At 35.6% G+C, this 20432-nt stretch overlaps 1 protein-coding gene across 2 annotated transcripts in view; it reads right to left on the bottom strand.

The window, feature by feature from the left end:
- NEMF (nuclear export mediator factor) overlaps positions 1-20432 on the bottom strand; it is a 52987-nt gene that overhangs the window by 9222 nt on the left and 23333 nt on the right. For both annotated transcript variants that reach the window (XM_019923938.3, XM_033851169.1), the window contains exons 16-26: positions 19223-19311; positions 14012-14115; positions 12325-12387; positions 7081-7193; positions 5704-5761; positions 5180-5238; positions 4973-5093; positions 3551-3827; positions 2771-2813; positions 2579-2628; positions 287-440 (exon numbers count right to left, since the gene is read on the bottom strand). In XM_019923938.3, coding sequence (XP_019779497.1) covers positions 287-440; positions 2579-2628; positions 2771-2813; positions 3551-3827; positions 4973-5093; positions 5180-5238; positions 5704-5761; positions 7081-7193; positions 12325-12387; positions 14012-14115; positions 19223-19311 — 1131 coding nt within the window. The remainder of the gene's footprint in view (positions 1-286; positions 441-2578; positions 2629-2770; positions 2814-3550; positions 3828-4972; positions 5094-5179; positions 5239-5703; positions 5762-7080; positions 7194-12324; positions 12388-14011; positions 14116-19222; positions 19312-20432) is intronic.

Raw genomic sequence — 20432 nt, 5'->3', positions numbered from 1 at the left:
ATTATCAATGGAGACCAGCATTGCCAGTTATTAGCTGAGTGTCTCTGGCAAATAAATCACAATCTCCTATTACTCTTCTACATAACATGAAAGCTTCTGTATAGATGATCTTAAAAGAACAGAACAGTGATCTCTATGCTCCCTAAACACTATCTTTTCAACTAATTTTCAAAAGAAGTCACACAGCATTATTCTTTTGTCTACATCTTGTTTCATTTAAACCTCACAACTTCATTTGTGAATCATGTAGTACTAACTTTAACAGCTCACCCCAAAGTTGTATTACCTTCTGTCCTCGTTTCATTGGCTGCACAGCCGGGACATTTCTGCTGGTGTTCTGAGGAGTTTCAATGTGTAGAGCATTTTCTTTCTCTTTGTCCTTTCCTTCTATCATTTCTAAATCCCCTGAGTCACTTGGAAGCTTTTTTTTCTTCATTTCCCTAAATATAAATGAAACGGAAACATCTAAGAATTTCATATTCTTAGTACCCTAAAAAAATTACATGGGGAGGGGAACATGTGCAATATATAAGAGATCAAGGCTTCTGCTTAACTTGTTATCACCAGGCTACAGTATACAAGAAGTGCAAGTCATCATACAAGGAAAAGCTGAAAATTTTTCTCTCATGCATTTATCATTCTTTCTGTCATCCAGGCTCAAAATACTGTCATCCTTGACTTATCCTGATTCAGTAGCCACGTTTAGTCCCTCAACACTTTGATGGCCAGGCACTGGGATTTTGTAGTCTTTGTATCAACATGGCCTTGGCAGACGTTAGGTATTCGATAAAACATTTGTGGATTGGTTAGCAGAATAAATGGATTTTAAAAATAAGCAGATTAAAGAGAAAAGGAAAATTCTATTACTGTGATATTTTTCATGTGCGATCTCTTCTATTCCCAATGCCACTGCCCTAAGGCCAGGTCCTTATCACTTGCCACCCAGACTTCCTCCATATTTCCCCCATAATCTGTTCTCCATGAACTTCTAGATTATTTTTCCATAACTGTTTACCTATGTCACACTCCCATTCAAAATCTTCCAAAAGTCCTCCTCACATCACTTTCAGGAGAAGTCCAAAACACTTAGCTTGTCATTCTAGGTTCTCCACTTTTGGTCCAATCTCACTTTGCCAATCTTATCTACCAGTTCACAAACATGAATATTCTGTTCCTTTCACCTCAATCTATCATTTCCCCAAAACACTTTGAATATTACATCCAAATACCCACCACCTCCTTCCCTTTGATCATACTAATTCTCCTTGCAGTCTCCAACCTTCTTAACTTCATTTACCTAAGATCCTACTATATCTTCAAGGTATAAACTTCTGATGGTATTTCCCAAAACAACTGAACTCAAAGTAAATTCTTACTCCTGAATTACTGTATCACTTTCAGATAACACTATTTATAGATTTATGGCTATTTCCTGAATCCAGGACTCAAAAGCTTCTTGATGGCATGAACTTTATATTTTACCTCTTTGTGTACTCAGTATCTAGCATAATACCATGTATTCAGAGAGTTTTCTGTAATTGTTTATAATGATAATCTTTCTCAAAAGAGTTGATTATCCACTTCAATCTAGGGCCTCTTTCTGGAGTGCTTTACTAGTTGTAGTCTTTTTCACCCTACGTAGTTGTCTCAGTTGTCCCTTTCATTCTGCCTCTATCTTTTTCTTTTTCTGTTCACCTTCTGAGCCCTACTATATTAGAGAAAAAGAAAAGACAAGGAAGAAACCCCAAGTCTTCTTCTTACATAAAAATTTCCTAATTTCAGTACAGGAATGCCTCAGAGATATTGCAGATTCTGTTCCAGACCACTGCAATAAAGTGAATATCGCAGTAAAGTGAGTCATGAATTTTTTGGTTTCCCAGTGCATATAAAGTTATGCCTACACTCTACTGCAGTCTATTAAGTGTGCAAAGCAATATGTCTTAAAAAAAGCAATGTATATACCTTAATTTAAAAACACTTTATTGCTAAAAAATGCTTACCACCCTCCAAGTCTTCAGTGAGTCGTACTCTTTTTATAATAGTAATATCAAAGATCACTGATCACAGATCACCATAACAAATATAATAATAATGAAAGTTTGAAATATTGCAAGAATTCCAAAATATGACCCAGAGACATGAAGTGAACAAATGCTGTTGGAAAAATGGTGCCAACAGATTTGCTCCATGTGGGGTTGCCATAAACTTTCAATCTGTAAAAAACACAGTATCTGCAAAGCACAATAAAATGAGGTATGCCTGTATTCCTGTTTATTTCTGTCAATATTATCCTAGAATCAGCCTGTCTAATACACTGCAATTATTATTGTACATATTTATGTAATAAAAGGTCTGTCTTCTGTTACTTGACCTATCTCACTGATTACAGTAGCAGACTGGGGCCCTAAAACAGAAAAACCCGTTAGAGCAGAATATGAAACACTAAACAAAATTTATGCTAAGTCTTGATAATTTTAGTAAGGGAGATCTTTGTAACAGCCAAGTGATCTGTCATGACTGAATTGTTAATTAAAAAAAAAAAAGATGCTTTTCAGTTAAATAACACAAGTATATTTACCTTCTTTCCTTGGCTGACAAATGCCTCCGGCTCTGCAATTTACTGTCGCTCTATTAAAATTAAAACAAAAAACAAGCAAATACAAACAATAACATCGCCACTGTTAATTTTTCATAAAGCTAAAATTAAAAAGTAGAAAATTATTTGAGAAGGACATGATGTTCCTCATAAAACTGAAAAAAAAACCTTTACCATATTAGAAGATTCCTCTTTTGAAGCCAATTTCTGGAGAGACCTATGGAAACAAACAGAAAGAGAAGTCCACTACCCTATAAAAGGCATTCATTTACAAAGTCCCAAAACATTCCCATACCATACTCTTAATTATCGGCAATCCTACAAATTTTCAAATTTGGCAAAATTAGAAAAAATATAATCAAACTGCTCATCTCCTCACTTTAAAATATATTCTTAAATAGCTGACATGTATTGGACACTTACTATGTACCAGGCACTGCTAGATGCTTTACATTCATGTAACCTTCAAAACCCTATGAAGGGGGTACCATTCTCTTTTCACCAAGAAGAAAACTGAAGCTTAGACATAGAGTCACTTGCCCAAGGGCATACTCTAAGATTCAATACTGGTCTGACTCCTAAGCCTTTCCTAACTACTCCAATAATAAAGCTTTTATAGCTATGGTATTGTTTACCTGGTGATCAGTAAGACATTAAAGACTAACACATTTTTTTTTAATGTAACTGCTTTTATTATTAGCATTTATAACCATTTACTTGTTTCTATTTTGACTTGTTTGGCCACTTTTATATATATTGTGTTTTTCTACCCTGGGTCCTGGGAATTTCTTAAGAGAGATCTACCCCCCTATCAAATGGTGAAAAGATAGTAAGCTCGTAGGACAATGGAGGGTAAAAGCACTGAAGTCAATCTTGGTATTATTTGTATAAGGATTAACTCTTCATCACTCCCAACTTACAAAATAAAACTTAAAATTACAGTTTTTAAATTACCTTTGGGATTGAAGGTGGGACAAGTCAATGGAAGTATCAGGATAATGTAATGTCTCTTCCCCTTCATCCTTCATTTCACCAACAGGTTCCTGATGCTTTACCACCTCCTCAGATTCTCCTTCATCTTCAGAGCTTTCTTCCTGAATTAGTTCATTTAGCTCATCACCACCACTCTGAATAGTAATATCCCCTTGGTCAACCTGAGTCACAAGTTCCACTTCCACAGGAGTTTCATGTAATTCCTCTTTATCTTCTTCACTGCTACTGTCACCTCCATCTATTGAATTACCATAAGGAAAGTCAGAGTGCTATCACCACAACAAGGTTAGATGATTTCCTTGAAAACTTCATAAAAATATGCAATTCACTCCCTCTTTCTCCAAAAGATCACCAGAAAAATGCCTGATCCTCCCCAAAGGTTACTCTGACTTAGACAAAGGGATACTCTGTATCAGGAATTGTTTGGAATAAATTATCTCCAAGCTCCTTTACTACAATAAATTTCTTAGACATTGCGACCATTTCTACAATGAAAACTATCGCTTGTCTTTGTTAAGTATTTCCAAAAAGGAGGAAAATAGAAGTAGTTATATAAATTCTGCCACTTTTATTATAATTTGCACATGAGAACTGAAATGAGATAAAACAAGTTACATAACTGGCACACAGCAAGTGTTCACACTTTTGCAAAAGGAACACCATCTAGTAGTAATAATATGGTCTAGTTACCTCACGTATAGAATAAGATGCCACCAACCATCTGACAAGGATGGTTGTGAGAATTCAATAAAAAATAATGTAAATAAAGTATACATGTCATGAACATGGTGAAAATTCAAAAAAAAAAACAGAATTATGTACAATAGCAGTTGTAAGTGAAACAATGAACTATTACTCCTAAAAAGGAATGACTCTAGGAGATGTAAAAATAACTTAGAGGGCATACATTCCCTAGTTCCTTTAGGTAGGTAGGTAAATTTATTTCAGCAACCACAGCTGCTCTCTACTTGAAGCAAACACATTATTAAATCAAGCTAAATTCTCCTAAGAAATTGTACTTGTTATAAACTCATCTTTGTATTGCTTCTAATTCCTAAACCCAAAAGTAAATGCTCACTTATATATACCCGAGTCTATCTCTGTTAAACACATTTATGTACTACTCATTAAATACTAGGGAAGTTTTATAATATAAACATATATTCAAGTATTAGTTATGGATCCAATTAAACACTTTATAATTCACTAGAATGAGTATATTTAACATTTCCAAAACCAAAATTCAATAAAGTTGACAGCAAGTTGGGGTTTTTTGGGAAATTTTAATTACCCCAAAAGAGACGATCTTCTAGGTAAGAATTTAGAAGCAAAACTAGACAACAGAAAACATTATAAGCTACTTTATTAAAATCTGTAAACTACCTAGTTGTTCCATTTCCTCTGATATGAGTTCACTTGTGCAAATCGCCAATGTCTCCATGTCTTCATCCTGCACTCTGACTTTTCGTTCACCCCGATGTCTCCAAATACAAGACTCATCTACCTATGGAAACAGTTCTTTTCACTGGTGGAACTTTAGGTTAAGACTAATGAAAATCAGAAAAAAATAATGAAGAAGCTGAAGAGTACCTTAAAGAGGAAGCTAAACCCCATCATTAGATGTGAGGGAGGAAGGAAATTCTTTTTTCCTATGAAAGATAATGTACATAAATGTTTTAAAAATACTGTTTTCTCCATTTTATGCTTGTAAGATATCTGCCACAATGGTCACGTTTGTTCTGTCTTTTCTCTGTCATGAAGGAACATTTCCCATTTACAGAATCTGGCATTATATATAGGAATTAAGAAAGAAAAAATATGAATGCTTGCTCTCATCATCTGGGTTAGTCAGATCCTAAATAATCTATTTTTAGAAAAAAGGTCATGCTATACTTTCTTACCCTCATAAATGTAAACTATATGAAAGTACACTGTCATCAATAAAAATATATATGGAGATGACATGTCAAATGCTAAATTTGCCACACCACAGCAAAATTTTCCTTATTTAATAACAGACTTCATATATGAAGTTAGAATAATTAGTTTCTGTTCTGAGAATATTAGTAGATGGTCCTCAAACCTGTCTCCATAATCCACTGGCAAGTCATTACCTCTTATCATGAAGCTTCCTGTTGTCAAATATTCTCCAGTTGGTGCTGTTTTAGACACCTGAGGAACACAATAATACATTATACTCTTGTCTTAAGAAATATGTTTTTTAAATTTTCACCTGAGAAAGTAAAGCCATATTGAAGTAAAGAGTACTACGTCCTGAAAAGTTTATAATTTAGCAAAAATTCTTAACACTGAAGGGCTATCTCTTCAAAGATAGATATATCTTTGTCCGTAACAAAGAAAAGAAATAATGAAGGATACACTACATCAATCATTTTCAAATGCCATGGACTAGAGCCACAACTGTCCACATTTCCTCTAATGTGAGACATAATAAGAAGAACAAGGATAGTTTAATAAGCTCATCATAAAGGTATAAAACTATATTTACTATATTTATTACATTAAATCCTTTCCTGAGATACTTTTTTTTTTTTGGTAATGAAATAACCTTTCATCTTAGTAAATAAAGATAATAGCATATTTTTAAAAATATCTTCTAATTTGGCAAAATAGGAAGTGAGCAATATAACTCCACAATTTAAAAAAATTTTACACATCTGTGAAACACCCAAATCTGAGAGTATCTTTACTAGTAATAGTTATGTAAGGGATTAAAAGCACACTAAAAAAACCTATTCATAAAAGAATTAAAGCCACTTTTATAATACTACCAAGGCAGAAAATATAATCCCAGAAGTGATATTAATTTCCTAAGGACACAATATCACAATGTAGCAGAAAATAATAAATATAAACAGATATAAAATGAAACTAAATCTAAGGGAGGATAATAGTATTGAACTCTTTTTACCTTGCTGTATAGCTTTAAGACTTTGTAAAAGTTTATCATTATCAATTATAATTCTTGAGAATGTGAAATGAATAGCAGTGTGAAGTCATATATGGAATGAAGTATCATCAAAAAATAGCATTAACCACAAAGAAGGACAATTACTAAAACCAAGTGTATAGAAAAAACCACTGCATATACCTACTTTACAGGAAGGGCCAAAGAGAATTCAGAAAATTTCAACAAAGGCGAACAGGAGAAAGACTTTTTAGGTCAGTAGGCCAGTCATAACTGGAACAGTCTTTATCCCATATAATTACATGGATCACTCTCAAATCTTACCTTTCCAGAAAGGCCTTCCCTGACACTACATTCAAAATGGTAGCCTCTATCACTCTCTATCCCCTTACTCTGCTTTAAAAATAAACTTTGTTACCTGCCACTACACATCTATTTTTCAACACCAAAATGTCAACTTCATCACAAGGTACTCCGTCTGCCTCATTCAATTCTATATCCTCACAATTTGGAACACAGTTGCTCTTACTAAATTAAGAAAAAGGACCACAGCCCTTATTACCTGATGATGGTACACCCACCAAGCACTAGTGATAACTCGTGCATCCCAAGCAGCACTGTAGCAAAGTGCCATCGTGCCAGCTTCAGTCAAGGTCCGAGGGGGAATTGGTTCTCCTGTAATAACAATACTAGAACGCTTCAGTACCGAAGTACAGACTTTCTAGAGCAAGACATGGAAACCACATGCAGCATAACAGGTTCACTCCTCTTATATTTTAAACAATAATACCACACTTTCATTTCAGTATTACAAGAAGTTACTATTTTTATTAAAAATGTATTTAGGGCTTCCCTGGTGGCGCAGTGGTTGAGAGTCCGCCTGCCGATGCAGGGGACACGGGTTCGTGCCCCGGTCCGGGAGGATCCCACGTGCCGCGGAGCGGCTGGGCCTGTGAGCCATGGCCGCTGAGCCTGCGCGTCCGGAGCCTGTGCTCCGCGGTGGGAGAAGCCCACGTACCGCAAAAAAAAAAAAAAAAAAAAAAAAAAAAATTTATTTAACAGGGCTTCCCTGGTGGTGCAGTGGTTAAGAATCTGCCTGCCAATGCAGGGAACACGGGTTTGATCCCTGGTCTGGGAAGATCCCACATGCCACGGAGCAACTAAGCCCATGCGCCACAACTAATGAGCCTGCGCTCTAGAGCCTGCAAGCCACAACTACTGAGTCCGTGTGCCAGAACTACTGAATCCCACACGCCTAGAGCCCATGCTCCACAACAAGAGAAGCCACCGCAATGAGAAGCCCGCGCACTGCAATGAAGAGTAGCCCCCGCTCGCTGCAACTAGAGAAAGCCCGCGCACAGCAACAAAGACCCAACGCAGCCAAAAATAAATAAATTAAAAAAAGTTTTTAAAAAATGTATTTACACAGCAGGTTTTTAAATGGTCTAAGTAAATAAAACAAGTCAGAGAAGAAATATCCTCACTTTTATCAGTAATTCTAACTTCATTCCAGAAAGGATAATTTAGAAAAATCTATTCAAAGGTTGAAGACTTCCAGAATTACTATATATTGCCTAATTTCTCAAAATGAAGAGCATATTAATATACCCCTACAGTAAGAATTCAAATATTTTAAAATTGGGATATAATTCACATACCATAAAATTCATTCTTTTAAAGTGTACAATTCAGTGGGTTTTAGTATAGTCATAAAGCTATGCAATCATTACCATTAATTTCAGAACACTTTCATCATCCCCAAAAGAAATCCTGTATCTATTAGTAGTCACTTCATCTTCCCAGCCGCTGGCAATCACTAATCTACTTTCTGTCTCTACAGATTTGCCTATTTTGGAATTTCATATACATGGAATCATACATACCTGGCTTCTTTCACTTAGCATGTTTTCAAGGTTCATTCATGTGAGAGCATATGTCAGTACCTCATTTCTTCTTAAGTCTGAATAATATTCTATTATATGGATACACCACATTTTGTTTATTAATCAATGGATCGACATACAGGTTGTTTCCATTTCTTGGCTATTATAATGCTATTATGAATATCTGCAAATAAGTTTGGACATATGTTTTCAATTATCTTGGAATACCTAGGAGTGGAATTGCTGGGTCACATGGTAAAATCTATGTTTACCTTTTTCAGAAACTATGAAACTATTTCCTATAGCAGCTAGATCATTGTCCATTCCCACCTGCAGTGTATAAGGGTTCCAATCTCTCCACAACCTCAGTAACGTGTTACTGTTTTTTTGTTTCTTTTGGCCGCCCTGTGTGGCTTGTGGGATTTTAGTTCCCCGACCAGGGATTGAACCCAAGCCCTTGGCAGTGACAGTGTGGAGTCCTAACCACTGGACCGCCAGGGAATTCCCACTGTCTGTTTTTTTATTTCAACTATTCTTGTGGGTGTTAAGTGGTATTTGTCTGTGGTTTTGATTTGCATTTCCCTAACAGGCAAATGATGCTGAGCATCTTATCATGTGCTTGTTGGCCTTTTGTATCTTTGGAGAAATGTCTATTTCACATTTTAAAAATTTCGTTCATTTTAAAATTGCCTTTCTATTTTAGAGTCAGAAGAGTTCTAGAGTTCTTTGGATATTGGTCCTTTATCACATAAACGACTTGCAAATATTTCCTCCCATTCTGTGGACTGTCTTTTCACTTTCTTGATAGAGTCCTCTGAATTAAAGTTTTAATTTTGCTTAAGTCTGATTTGTTTTTTCTTCGGTTGCTTATGCTTATGGTGTCATATCTAAAAAATGACTTCCTGATCCAAGATTATGAAGTTTTTTTTACACCTTATTTTCTTCTAACAGTCTTATAGTTTTAGCTCTTAAATTTAGGTCTGATGAAATCTTTTTTTTTTTCGGTACGTGGGCCTCTCACTGTTGTGGCCTCTCCCGTTGCGGAGCAGTCTCCAGACGCGCAGGCTCAGCGGCCATGGCTCACGGGCCCAGCCACTCCACGGCACGTGGGATCTTCCCAGACCAGGGCACGAACCTGCGTCCCCTGCATTGGCAGGCGGACTGTCAACCACTGCACCACCAGGGAAGTCCCTGCTTTTAATTTTTATAAATGGTATGAAGCAGGGGTCTAACTTCATTCTTTGGCACATGGATATTAGTTGCATCAGCCCTATTTGTTGAAAAAATTATTCTATCCCCATTGAATGGCCTTGGCACCCTTGCTGAAAATCAACTGACCATAAACAAGGAGTCTCAATTCTCTTCATTAATCTATCAGTCCATCCTCACACCAATATCACACTCTCCTGATACCACACTGACTGCTGTTTTGTAGGAGGTTTTGAAATCAGGTAGTGTGAGTCCTCCAATTTTGTTCTCCGTTTTCAAGAATGATTTGGCTAATCTGGGTACTCTGCATTTCCACATGAATTTCAGTATGAGCTTTGTCCATCTCTGCAAAAACAGGCAGCTGGAATTTTGAGAGGAACTGCACATATCTGTAGATTAATGTGGGAAGTACTGCCATCAGGACAATATGACTTCTAATTCATAAACACTGGAAGTGTTCCCCTTTATTTAGGTCTTCTTTAATTTCTTTCAATGATGTTTTGTAGTTCAGTGTGTATGTCTTGCATTTCTTTTTGGTAAATTTATTACTAAATATTTTATTCTTTTGTAATGCTGTTATAAGTGGATGTTTTATTAATTTCCTTTTAATACTGCTTATTGCTAGTATATAAAAATATAACTGACTTTTATATATTGACCTTATATCCTAGACGTTGCTGAACTTATTAACTAATAATTTTTAGTAGATTGCTTAAGGTTTAAATATATAAGATTATGTCATTTGCAAACAGAGATAGTTTTATCTGTCCCTTACCAATTTGGATATTTTAAACTTTTTATTGCCTAATGGCCTACTTAGAACCTCCATACAATGTTGAGTAAAAGTGTGGCAAGAACAGATGTGCTTATCTTGTTCCTGATCTTGGGGGAAAAGCTGTCTTTCACCATTAAGCATGATTTTTAGCTGTGGATTTTTTCATAGATGTTCTTTACCAACTTGAGGAAGTTTCCATCTATTCTTAGTTTGTTGAGTGTTTTTATCACAAATGAGTACTGGATTATTACCAAAGGCTTTTTCTGCATCAATTGAGATCATCATGTGGTTTTTGTCCTTTATTTTATTAATACACTGTATTACATTAATTTTCATATGTTAAACCAACTTTGCATTCCTGGGAATAAGTCCCACTTTATCATGTGTATAATCCTTGTAATATGCTGCTGGATTCAGTTTCCTAATATTTTGTTGAGGACTTTTGTGTCTATATTCATAAATAATATTGGTCTGTAGTTTTCTTTCCTGTGATATCTTCATCTGGTTTTGTTATTAGGGTAATACCAGCCCTATAGAATGAGTTAGAAAGTTCCTCTCTCTTCTACCTTTTGGAAGTTTATGAAGGATTGATGTTCAGTCTTCTTTAAAAGTTCTGTAGACTTTAGGAATTTGAATCTTATTGTTTTGGTTAGTCTAGCTAAAGGTTTATCAGTTTTATCGATCTTTTCAAAGAACTAACTTTGGTTTTGTTGATTTTTCTCCACTGTCTTTCTATTCTGTTTTATTTCCACCCTAATCTTTACCATTTCCCTTCCTTTCCTTACTATGGGTTATCTGCTTTTCTTTTTCTACATCTTAATGTGTACAGTTTTGTTATTGATTTCAAATCATTCCTCTTTTTTATTATAGGTAGTACAGCTATAAATTTTTCTCTGAGCACTGCCTTAGGTGCATCTCATAAGTCTCAATAAATTTGTTTGCATTTCGTTCACCTCAAAGTATTTTCTAATACCCCCTGTGATTTCCTCTTTGATCCACTGGTTATTTTATGAGTGTGTTGTTTATTTCCACACATTTGTGAATTTTCTAAATTTTCTTCTATTAGTGGTTTCTAATTTCACTCCATTATGGTCGGAAAATTTACTTTATATGATTCATTAGTTTTAAATTAACTGAGACTTATTTTATAGACTATCAAATGGTCCACCCTGGAGAATGTTCCATGTGCACTTGAGAAGAATGAGTAATCTAGTGTTGTGAGGTAGAGTGTACTACAGATATGTGTAGAATCTAGGTAACTTGAGTGTTGTTCAACTCTTCTATTTCTTTGTTGATCTTATAGCTAGTTATTCTAGCCATGATTGAAAGTTAGGTATTGATATCTTGAACTACTATTATTAAATTGTTTATTTCTCCCTTCATGTATTCTATGGCTCTTTTGTTGGATGCATATATGTTTGTTTATTTATTATTTTATAAATTCATTTACTTATTTTTGGCTGTGTTGGGTCTTCGTTGCTGCACGCAGGCCTTCTCTAGTTGTGCAAGCAGGGGCTACTCTTCATCGTGGTGCGTGGGCTTCTCAGTCCAGTGGCTTCTCTTGTTGCAGAGCACAGGCTCTAGGCATGCGGGCTTCAGTAGTTGTGGCACATGGACTCAGTAGTTGTGGCTCGCAGGCTCTAGAGCACAGGCTCAGAAGTTGTGGTGCACGGGCTTAGCTGCTCTGCGGCATGTGGGATCTTCCTGGACCAGGGCTTGAACCTGTGTTCCCTGTACTGGCAGGCGGATTCTTAACCACTGCACCACCAGGAAAGTTACAGATGCATATGTGCTTATAACTGTTACACCTTATTGATGGATTGACACTTTTATCATTATAAAGTGTCCTTCTTTATCTGTATTAGTGATTTTTCTCTTATACTAAAAATATTTTAAACAAAAGAATTAAAGTTATGAATCATAGAAAGAAATATATTACCTGTTGGATTCTTAATTACACAGCTAGTTGCTCCATGAAGGTCAGCATGTACATAAATGTCCCCTTTAAAACAAATAAGAAATAATACTTTAAGTCCTGTTTCTTTGTTTTTAAGTTGAAATTGTTTATTTACTTATTTTTTAATGGGTTCAAAATCCAAAAGGTATCAAAAGACATATAAAGAAAAGTCTATCTCCCACCCCTGGGAGATTTCTCATAGGCCTCCTCAGAGGAAAACAATGCTAATAAGGCAGATTACAAAAATAGTCACAGTTCTTCTCCCTCCCTCTATCCACACCTCTTTGCTCTATGACCTTGAAGCTTCTCCCATCAAGAGGTGGAGTCCACTTCCCCATCCCTCAAATGTGGGCCGACCCCTTGACCTGCCTTGGCCAGCAGAATGTGGCAGATGTGACCAAATGCCAGTTCCCAGCCTAGGCCTTGAGAGGTGCTGTATGCTTCCTCTTTTTCTCTCAGAAATTTGCTGAGTTACCATATAAGCAAGCCCAGGCTAGCCTGACGATGGGTGAGAGACACATAGAGATGAGTCATCATAGCAAGTGCAAAGGTCCTGAGGACGATAGATGGTTGACAAATGTGACAAACAGCCAGGAAGCCAGACTGAAGGAAAGTAAGAAATGAGGCTAGAGAAGAAGTCAGGAGCCTTGTAAGCCACAATGAGGACTTCTAGTTTTATTCTGAAGTGTGTGATAGCAACAAATGAATAAATGAGCAAACAGATGAATGCAGGAATGAATGGTCAACTAGGGAAAAGTAAAGTGCATGGTTTCTAACAGAAAAAATGAGCAGCCATTGTTTGCCATGGATAGTTCATCTGAGATTTGAAACTCAAAGAAGAGCAAAGCCCATACAGTTCCATGAAAGGCTCAGCTCACAATGCACAAAGTTAGAGAAGACAGAGACCAAGTCCTGGGTACCATGTAACCTAACCCTGTTGCTTTCTTTCCTGGCTCTGGATCCTCAAAGGACATCAGATTAGCTCTGATACTGATTATTGATTTCTGATACTCACACTGAGGGTTCAGCCACAGTGAAGTGGTGGTTATCAGCAAACAAAAAAAAATGAGAGGGGCTTCCCTGCTGGCGCAGTGGTTGAGAGTCCGCCTGCCGATGCAGGGGACGCGGGTTCATGCCCCGGTCCACGAAGACCCCACATGCCGCAGAGCGGCTGGGCCCGTGAGCCATGGTCGCTGAGACTGCGCGTCCGGAGCCTTTGCTCCGCAACGGGAGAGGCCACAACAGTGAGAGGCCCACGTACCGCAAAACAAAACAAAACAACAACAAAAAAAACGAGAGGCCTTACAACACAGCACTTAAGTCCTGCTTCTAAAAGTGAAAAACGGTTACAAACTTCAGCACTGAAAAATTAAGCTTTTAAAAATCTGATCTACAATGACTTTGGAGGATTGAAAGCTATTTTCTTAATGCAGTAGAAAATCAAAAATCTAATACTACAGATTAGCTCGGCATTACTACTTTAGGGATATTCACTTAAAATGTGAATCAAGTGTCAAAGCACATATTCAACAAACCATAAACCATGAAATTCTTTCTACCAATTAAATCTGTCAAACAAAGGAGTACAAGATAAAAATCTACACCTAATATTGAGATAACCAATCCAGTTACTTAAAAGAAAATTCTTCAGAATTTTAATCTTACCTACCTGGTGTCAAGTATCTTTTCACAATTATTTCATTCTGTTGCTGATCTCGTCCACCAATAATTAGATAGTTCTCTGAGCTAATGAACCAGAGGAATTTCTCAAACCTATCAAATTTTAAAGAAAAAAGTTAACATTTCTTTCCCTTCATAGTTGCCTGAATTCACACCCTTTTAACAAAATAAAACAGAAAGCTCTCCTATCTGTGAAGGTTAAGACAACTTGATGGCTTAATTTCTTAAGACATCAAGCTGAATTTTACTGAAAACTTGCAATGCAAATTGCCCTAGGATATTCTTAAGACAGTCTCAGTAGAAAACAATTCAATTTTATGCTTAAAAAATATGTTCTCTCTTTATTTCCCTCCCATATAGACAGCCTTCTTAAACTGACTTTATAACAATGAATTACAAAAAGCAAAAGCATAAAATGTCACATGGTCCCTAGGTTTAGTTTTCTTTCAGTGGGGCACTGGATAGGCTTTGGGACCACCGATGAGAAAGAAAAGCTGTTTTCCCATTCTGTCTTCAATTAATCAACTGAATGTTACATGTATGATATTCTTTACAGTTTAAAACCAAAAATTGCTGTCAGAAGTGTAAAATTATAACTTTTCTCAAGAAACAAATTAACTTGGGTTTTCATGATTAATACATACCACCACAATAAAAAGTAAAGAGTGTATATTTGTATGACATCTAGAAAATGAGATGCACATAAATATTTCCTATTTTACATATGACTCACAAGATAATTTTTTTATGATTTAACCTAGAATTTTAAAATTTCTGGTTAAAGATGATAGATTGAGCACAGGCATTAAATGAAACTTCCTCATAGCTCCCAAAATATAATAGCAAAAGGACTCTATTCCTATTTTCTAATCTGATTTTTTATTGAGTAATACATATACATGGTTCAAAAAATGTTTTAATTACATAAAAAAGTATAGTGAGAGATCCTACATCTCTTCAGTTCCCACAGCTACTACTAACCAATTGGCCATTAGCTTCCTGTACCCTCTCCAGAGTTTCTTTATACATACAAAAGCTAAAATAAAATCCTTATTCTAAACCTTTTCTCTTTTTCAGACACAACACACTGTTCTGCATATTTTTTTCTTTTTTCACTTAAAAATATATTTTCCTCATTGCTGAATGGATGTACTATACTGATTTAACCACTTCCCTATTGATGGTAAAGAGGTTTGCAAAAAGACATAAACCCAAAAGGACAAAAAGAATGTGAAAGATAAATCAAGGATGTATTTTGTAATCATCCAAGCAGAGGAATACATAACTAACTAACAGGCCAAAAAAAAAAAAAAGCCAACTAATCAAAATAAAGCAACAAGGAAGACAAAAAAGAACACAGAACAAATAAGACACACTGAAAGCTAGCAGTAAGATGGTTAGATTTAAACCCAAATATATCAGAAATTATATTAAATATAAATGTAGTCAATTCTCCAGGTAAAATGCAAAGACTGTCAGACTGGGAAAAAAACAATGATATATACTCCTTTAAAATATAAGGATATAAAAAGGTTGAAATATAATGATGGAAAAAGATAATACCATGCAAATACTAACCAAAAAACAGTTTATACAGTTTTAACATCTCACACAGATGGAAAAAATAGATATAAAAGGACACTTCATTAAAATTAATAAAAGGCTCAATTCACTGAGATGATATAACAGTTCCATATTTGTATCACCTAATTACATAGCCTCACATATATAAAGCAAAAGTTCAGAAGTAAAAGGAGAAACAGATAATCCAAACCGTATGATATTTAACACACTTCTCTCAGTAACTGGGAAAACAAGCATTAAAAAGAGAATTATAAAGGTGCCAAAGATTCGAACAACATGATTGATAAACATGACCTGATATTTAGAGAAATGCACTCAGTAACTGTAGAAAAGCCACTATTTTCAACTATATATGAAACATTTATAAATAAAGCTGCCCATAAATAGACTGGGCCATAAAGCAAGTTTCAACAACAAACACCAAATGACTGAGATAATTCAGAATGTCACCTCTTTTACGCAAATAAAGCTAAAAATCAGTACGAAAAAGTAACCAAAAACCCCCATGTGTTTGGACAGTAATACATATACTTCTAAATAATGCATGGGTGAAGAAATCACCATGGAAATTAGAATATATCTTGACATGAAAGATAATGAAAATCCTAAACAACAGAACTTTTTAGATACAGTTAAAGCCATGCTGAGGGAAATTCACTGCCTTACATATATTAGAAAAGAGGCCGGGGGAAAGGGGAAATCAATGAACTAAGCTTCTGTCTCAAGAAATCAGAAAGGAAAATGCAAATAAATCCCAAAGAAAAGTAGAAGGATGAAAATAATTATTAAAATAGAAGGCACATATATAATACTGGAGATCAATAGTCAAAAACTGGTTCTTTAATGATATTACTACTACTGAAAATCCTCTGGTCAGATTAATCAAGAAAGAGAGAAGGCACAAATAATTCTTGAATGAAAAGGGAGAAGTAATTAATGATTCTAGGGATGTTAAAAACTTAAGTGGAGGGACCTCCCTGGTGGTCTAGTGGTTAAGACTCCATGCTTCCACTGCAGAGGGAACGGGTTTGATCCCTGGTCAGGGAACTAAGATCCCACATGCCACGCGGCGTGGCCAAAAAAAAATGTTAAGTGGAATATTATAAACTTTTTGCCAATAAGTTTCAAACTTTGGACAAAATAGACAAAGTCTTAGAAAAACATTGCTAACCAAAACTAGAAAATCTGAGTAGTCCTTTTATCTACTAAAGAATTTGAATCTGTAATGAAAAACTTTCCCATAAAGAAAACTCCAGGTGACTTCCATCAACATTTAAGGACAATTGATAAAGGAACACTTTCCAGTTTGTTTTATGAGATAATATAACCTTGTACCAACAGTTAACAAAAACATTATGAGAAATGAAAATTACAGGTCAATCATATTCATCAATAGAGATGTTAGAGAGAGAAAGAAAAAAGCAACAAAATTTTGAAAGCTGGAAAATAAATGAACAAGTGAGCAGACTCAAGAAGCTGAATCCTGAGCTGACGGTGCAAAAAACCAAGAGACAAATCGACTTACACTGTATGACCCATAAAGAGCACAGGTACTGCTAGAAATAGGGTTTAAGATGAGGTTTAAAAACGGAAGAACTGCCTGAAAATCTTATCAAGAAGTAAGCACTTCCCTAGATCTTTCCAGCTCGGAACATGGTGGTAACTGCCCCTTCAACACTCTAACAGAAAGTCAGAAATTAATTCTTTAAAAGGGTACAAAGAGGATCTCTGGACTAGGGGAAACGTATCACAGTTGTAAGTAGGGGTAATATATGTAAAATAGGGCAATTAAGTAAATGTATGAAATACTGGATACTAAGACTCTCCAGCTTATTATTTCCACCAAGCTCCCAAAATGGTGATAGCCAGGTCTTCACTTTACAAATAGAAGAGAAAGAAGCTTTTGTGGGAAATGAGACCAGCCGAAAAGGCAAAAAGCTAAAGACTTCAAGAGTTCCACAGATGGCCCACACAGATCATTTTACAAGTCCAACAACCCACAAAGAACTTCCAATCACCATTTTAATGTTCTGCTATAAAAAGTGAGTAGACAGTCAAGGATCACCAGACGTACACAAGTGAACGCTGGAGACAAAACCAACAAATAGAAAAAAGAAACTTGGAGAAGACAGACCTGCAAGAAAAGGATACTAAATAAAATGTAATACATCAAAATTATTCTCAGTTATAAAGAAACTAGAGCAGTAAGTTTTTTTAAAGTAACATTCAAAAAACCAAAAACAGCTTAAAATTAAAACATGATAGGAAGAAATAAAAGATTAAAAAATTCAATGGAAGGATTGAAAGATAAAGTTGAGAAAATCTCAGAATATAGAACAAAAAGTTGAAAAACAGAAAATGCAATGCAATAGGACTGCTAAGGGGGGGAGGGGTCCCATAAGTAAAACATGAGACTTCTAGAAAGAAAGAAAAAGAAAACAAAACAAAAAAAGACAGAAGGTAGGCAATTTTCTAAGAAATAGTTCAAGAAAATTTCTCCAAACCACGTTTCCAATTTAAAAGGCCCACAAAGTATCCAGCGTAATGGATAAAAACATCATCACCAACCTATATTCCTGTGAAATTTTGGAAAACTGAGAGGAAGAAAAAAAAGATCTAGAAGCTTACAGAAAGGCAAAAACAAGTTTCCTATTAAAACAGCAACTATCAAAATGACAGAAAACTCAAGATCAAACCTGGAAGTTAATACAATGGACAATGCCTTTTTAAAAGTCTGAGGGAAACATATTTTCAAATTAGAATTCTATACCTATCCAAACTCTTATGAGTAAAATAATTTTTTTATACATTGGACACCTCAAAAACTTTAACTTCTACATACCCCTTTTCATGAAGCTTCTAGAGCACATAGTCCATAACCAAAGAAAAAGGAAGTCTGAGATTCAGGACAGAAGATACAACACAGGGAGAGGTTATAGAGAAGTTCCAGGATAATAAAAAAAAGGAGATCTTAAAATGCTTACAGTAACCAATCTAGAACAAAGTAGGTCAAAAAGCTCCAGGAAAGACTTCTGCAAGAAGATGATACTGATAAAATTCCAATATGTTTGAACACACTTGGAAGCAAATTTGGACATGGCTAATAACAAGAACAAAAATAAAAAGAAAGCAAATGAAACAATTATTAACTTCAGGGAAGATAAAATACTGAGCAGGAAAGGAAAACAGAATACTATATGATCCAGCTCTGATTACAACTTAAATATTCATAATAATGTTAACACAGACCATCACTCTTGACAAAATTATGCTGTAAGTATACTGAGAAGCCAGGTGATGTGTGTGTATGTAACGGAGCACAAATGGAAAGAATAAAATCTTCACTTTCCAAGGTGGGAAGTTATTAATAGAGCGTAAAACAGAAAAATTAAGAAGCAGCAATATATTACTAAGAGAAATGGAGGTATATATCAAAAGATTCAGCTAAAAGAGCTAAAAGTTTCCTTGGGAGACGAGGCAATAGGAGTAGGGATAAAAGTTTGCGGGGTTACTGGTTTTTTAACAAGCTTTGTAGAACTGCTTGATTTTCTAAATAATGTGCATGTATAATTTTGATAGAAAGAAAAAATGTATTTTAAAAAGGTAGAATACTTACCAATATATTTTTCTTGCTTTCTGAATAGAGGTAACTGTCTGGACTTCTTTTAAGGTTTGCTTTGTTTTCTTTTCTGCTGATTTGAACGCCTATTCATAAGAAAAGAGTTTTTAAGTAATCTGTTGAAAATTTACTTAAATAACACCAAGTAAATGACAGGGGAAGAAATGGGTTTTTAAATGTCACTATCTATACACACACACCATACACACATGAAAGTAATAAAATGGGGACTTTCCCGGTGGTGCAGTGGTTAAGAATCCGCCTGCCAATGCAGGGGACACGGGTTCGATCCCTGGTCCAGGAAGATCCCACATGCTGTGGAACCACTAAGCCTGTGCACCACAACTACTGAGCCTGTGGCTCTAGAGTCCGCAAGCCACAACTACTGAGCCCACACAACTACTGAGGCCCGTGCGCCTAGAGCCCATGCTCCACAACAAGAGAAGCCACCACGATTAGAAGCCCACGCACCGCAACGAAGAGTAGCCCCCACTCGCCACAACTAGAGAAAGCACATCAATGACGACCCAACACAGCCATAAATAAATAAATTTATTTTTTAAAAAGTAATAAAATGAAGAAATTTTGGCCTTAAATATCAAAATGATTTGTATACAAGTATCTGCTCAAGACCTACAATGAAAAAGAGTTCATCTGTTTACCATATACTCAGTGCAACCATATAATAGGCTTTGGGCTAGATGTCAGAGACACACAATGAACAAGACAAAGTTTCTACTTCCTACCCCACTGGGGTCTAGGAGAAGAGACATATATAAAACACATAATTATTCAAATAAACATGGTAAATGTTTCAAAGGATGCTATGAGAGTATAACAAGGGAACCTAATTTATAACTGATTATGGTCAAAGAAGGTATTTCTGAGGAAATGGCATTTAGGCTGAAGCCTGAAGGATTAATGGAATTATCAAGGCAAAGAATACAAAGAGCACTGTAAGCAGAAGGAAAAGGCCAGCTTGACCAGCAAGTATGATCATAGGGTAAATGAGGTTGGAGAGGCAGATAGAGAGCTAAGTCATGAAGACCACTCATTTAACAGATATTAATGCGACTATGTTTCAGGCAATATTCTAGGGACTGGGACACAGCAATGAATAAAACAGATAAAGATCCTACTTTCATGTAATCTACATTCTAGAGGGAAGACAGATAAACATATGTTGGGATGGGTGTTTTTAAAAAAG

This window comes from Tursiops truncatus, chromosome 2 (genome assembly GCF_011762595.2).
Source record: "Tursiops truncatus isolate mTurTru1 chromosome 2, mTurTru1.mat.Y, whole genome shotgun sequence".
Classification (NCBI taxonomy): domain Eukaryota; kingdom Metazoa; phylum Chordata; class Mammalia; order Artiodactyla; family Delphinidae; genus Tursiops; species Tursiops truncatus.
This window is presented reverse-complemented; position numbering and strand designations above follow the sequence as displayed.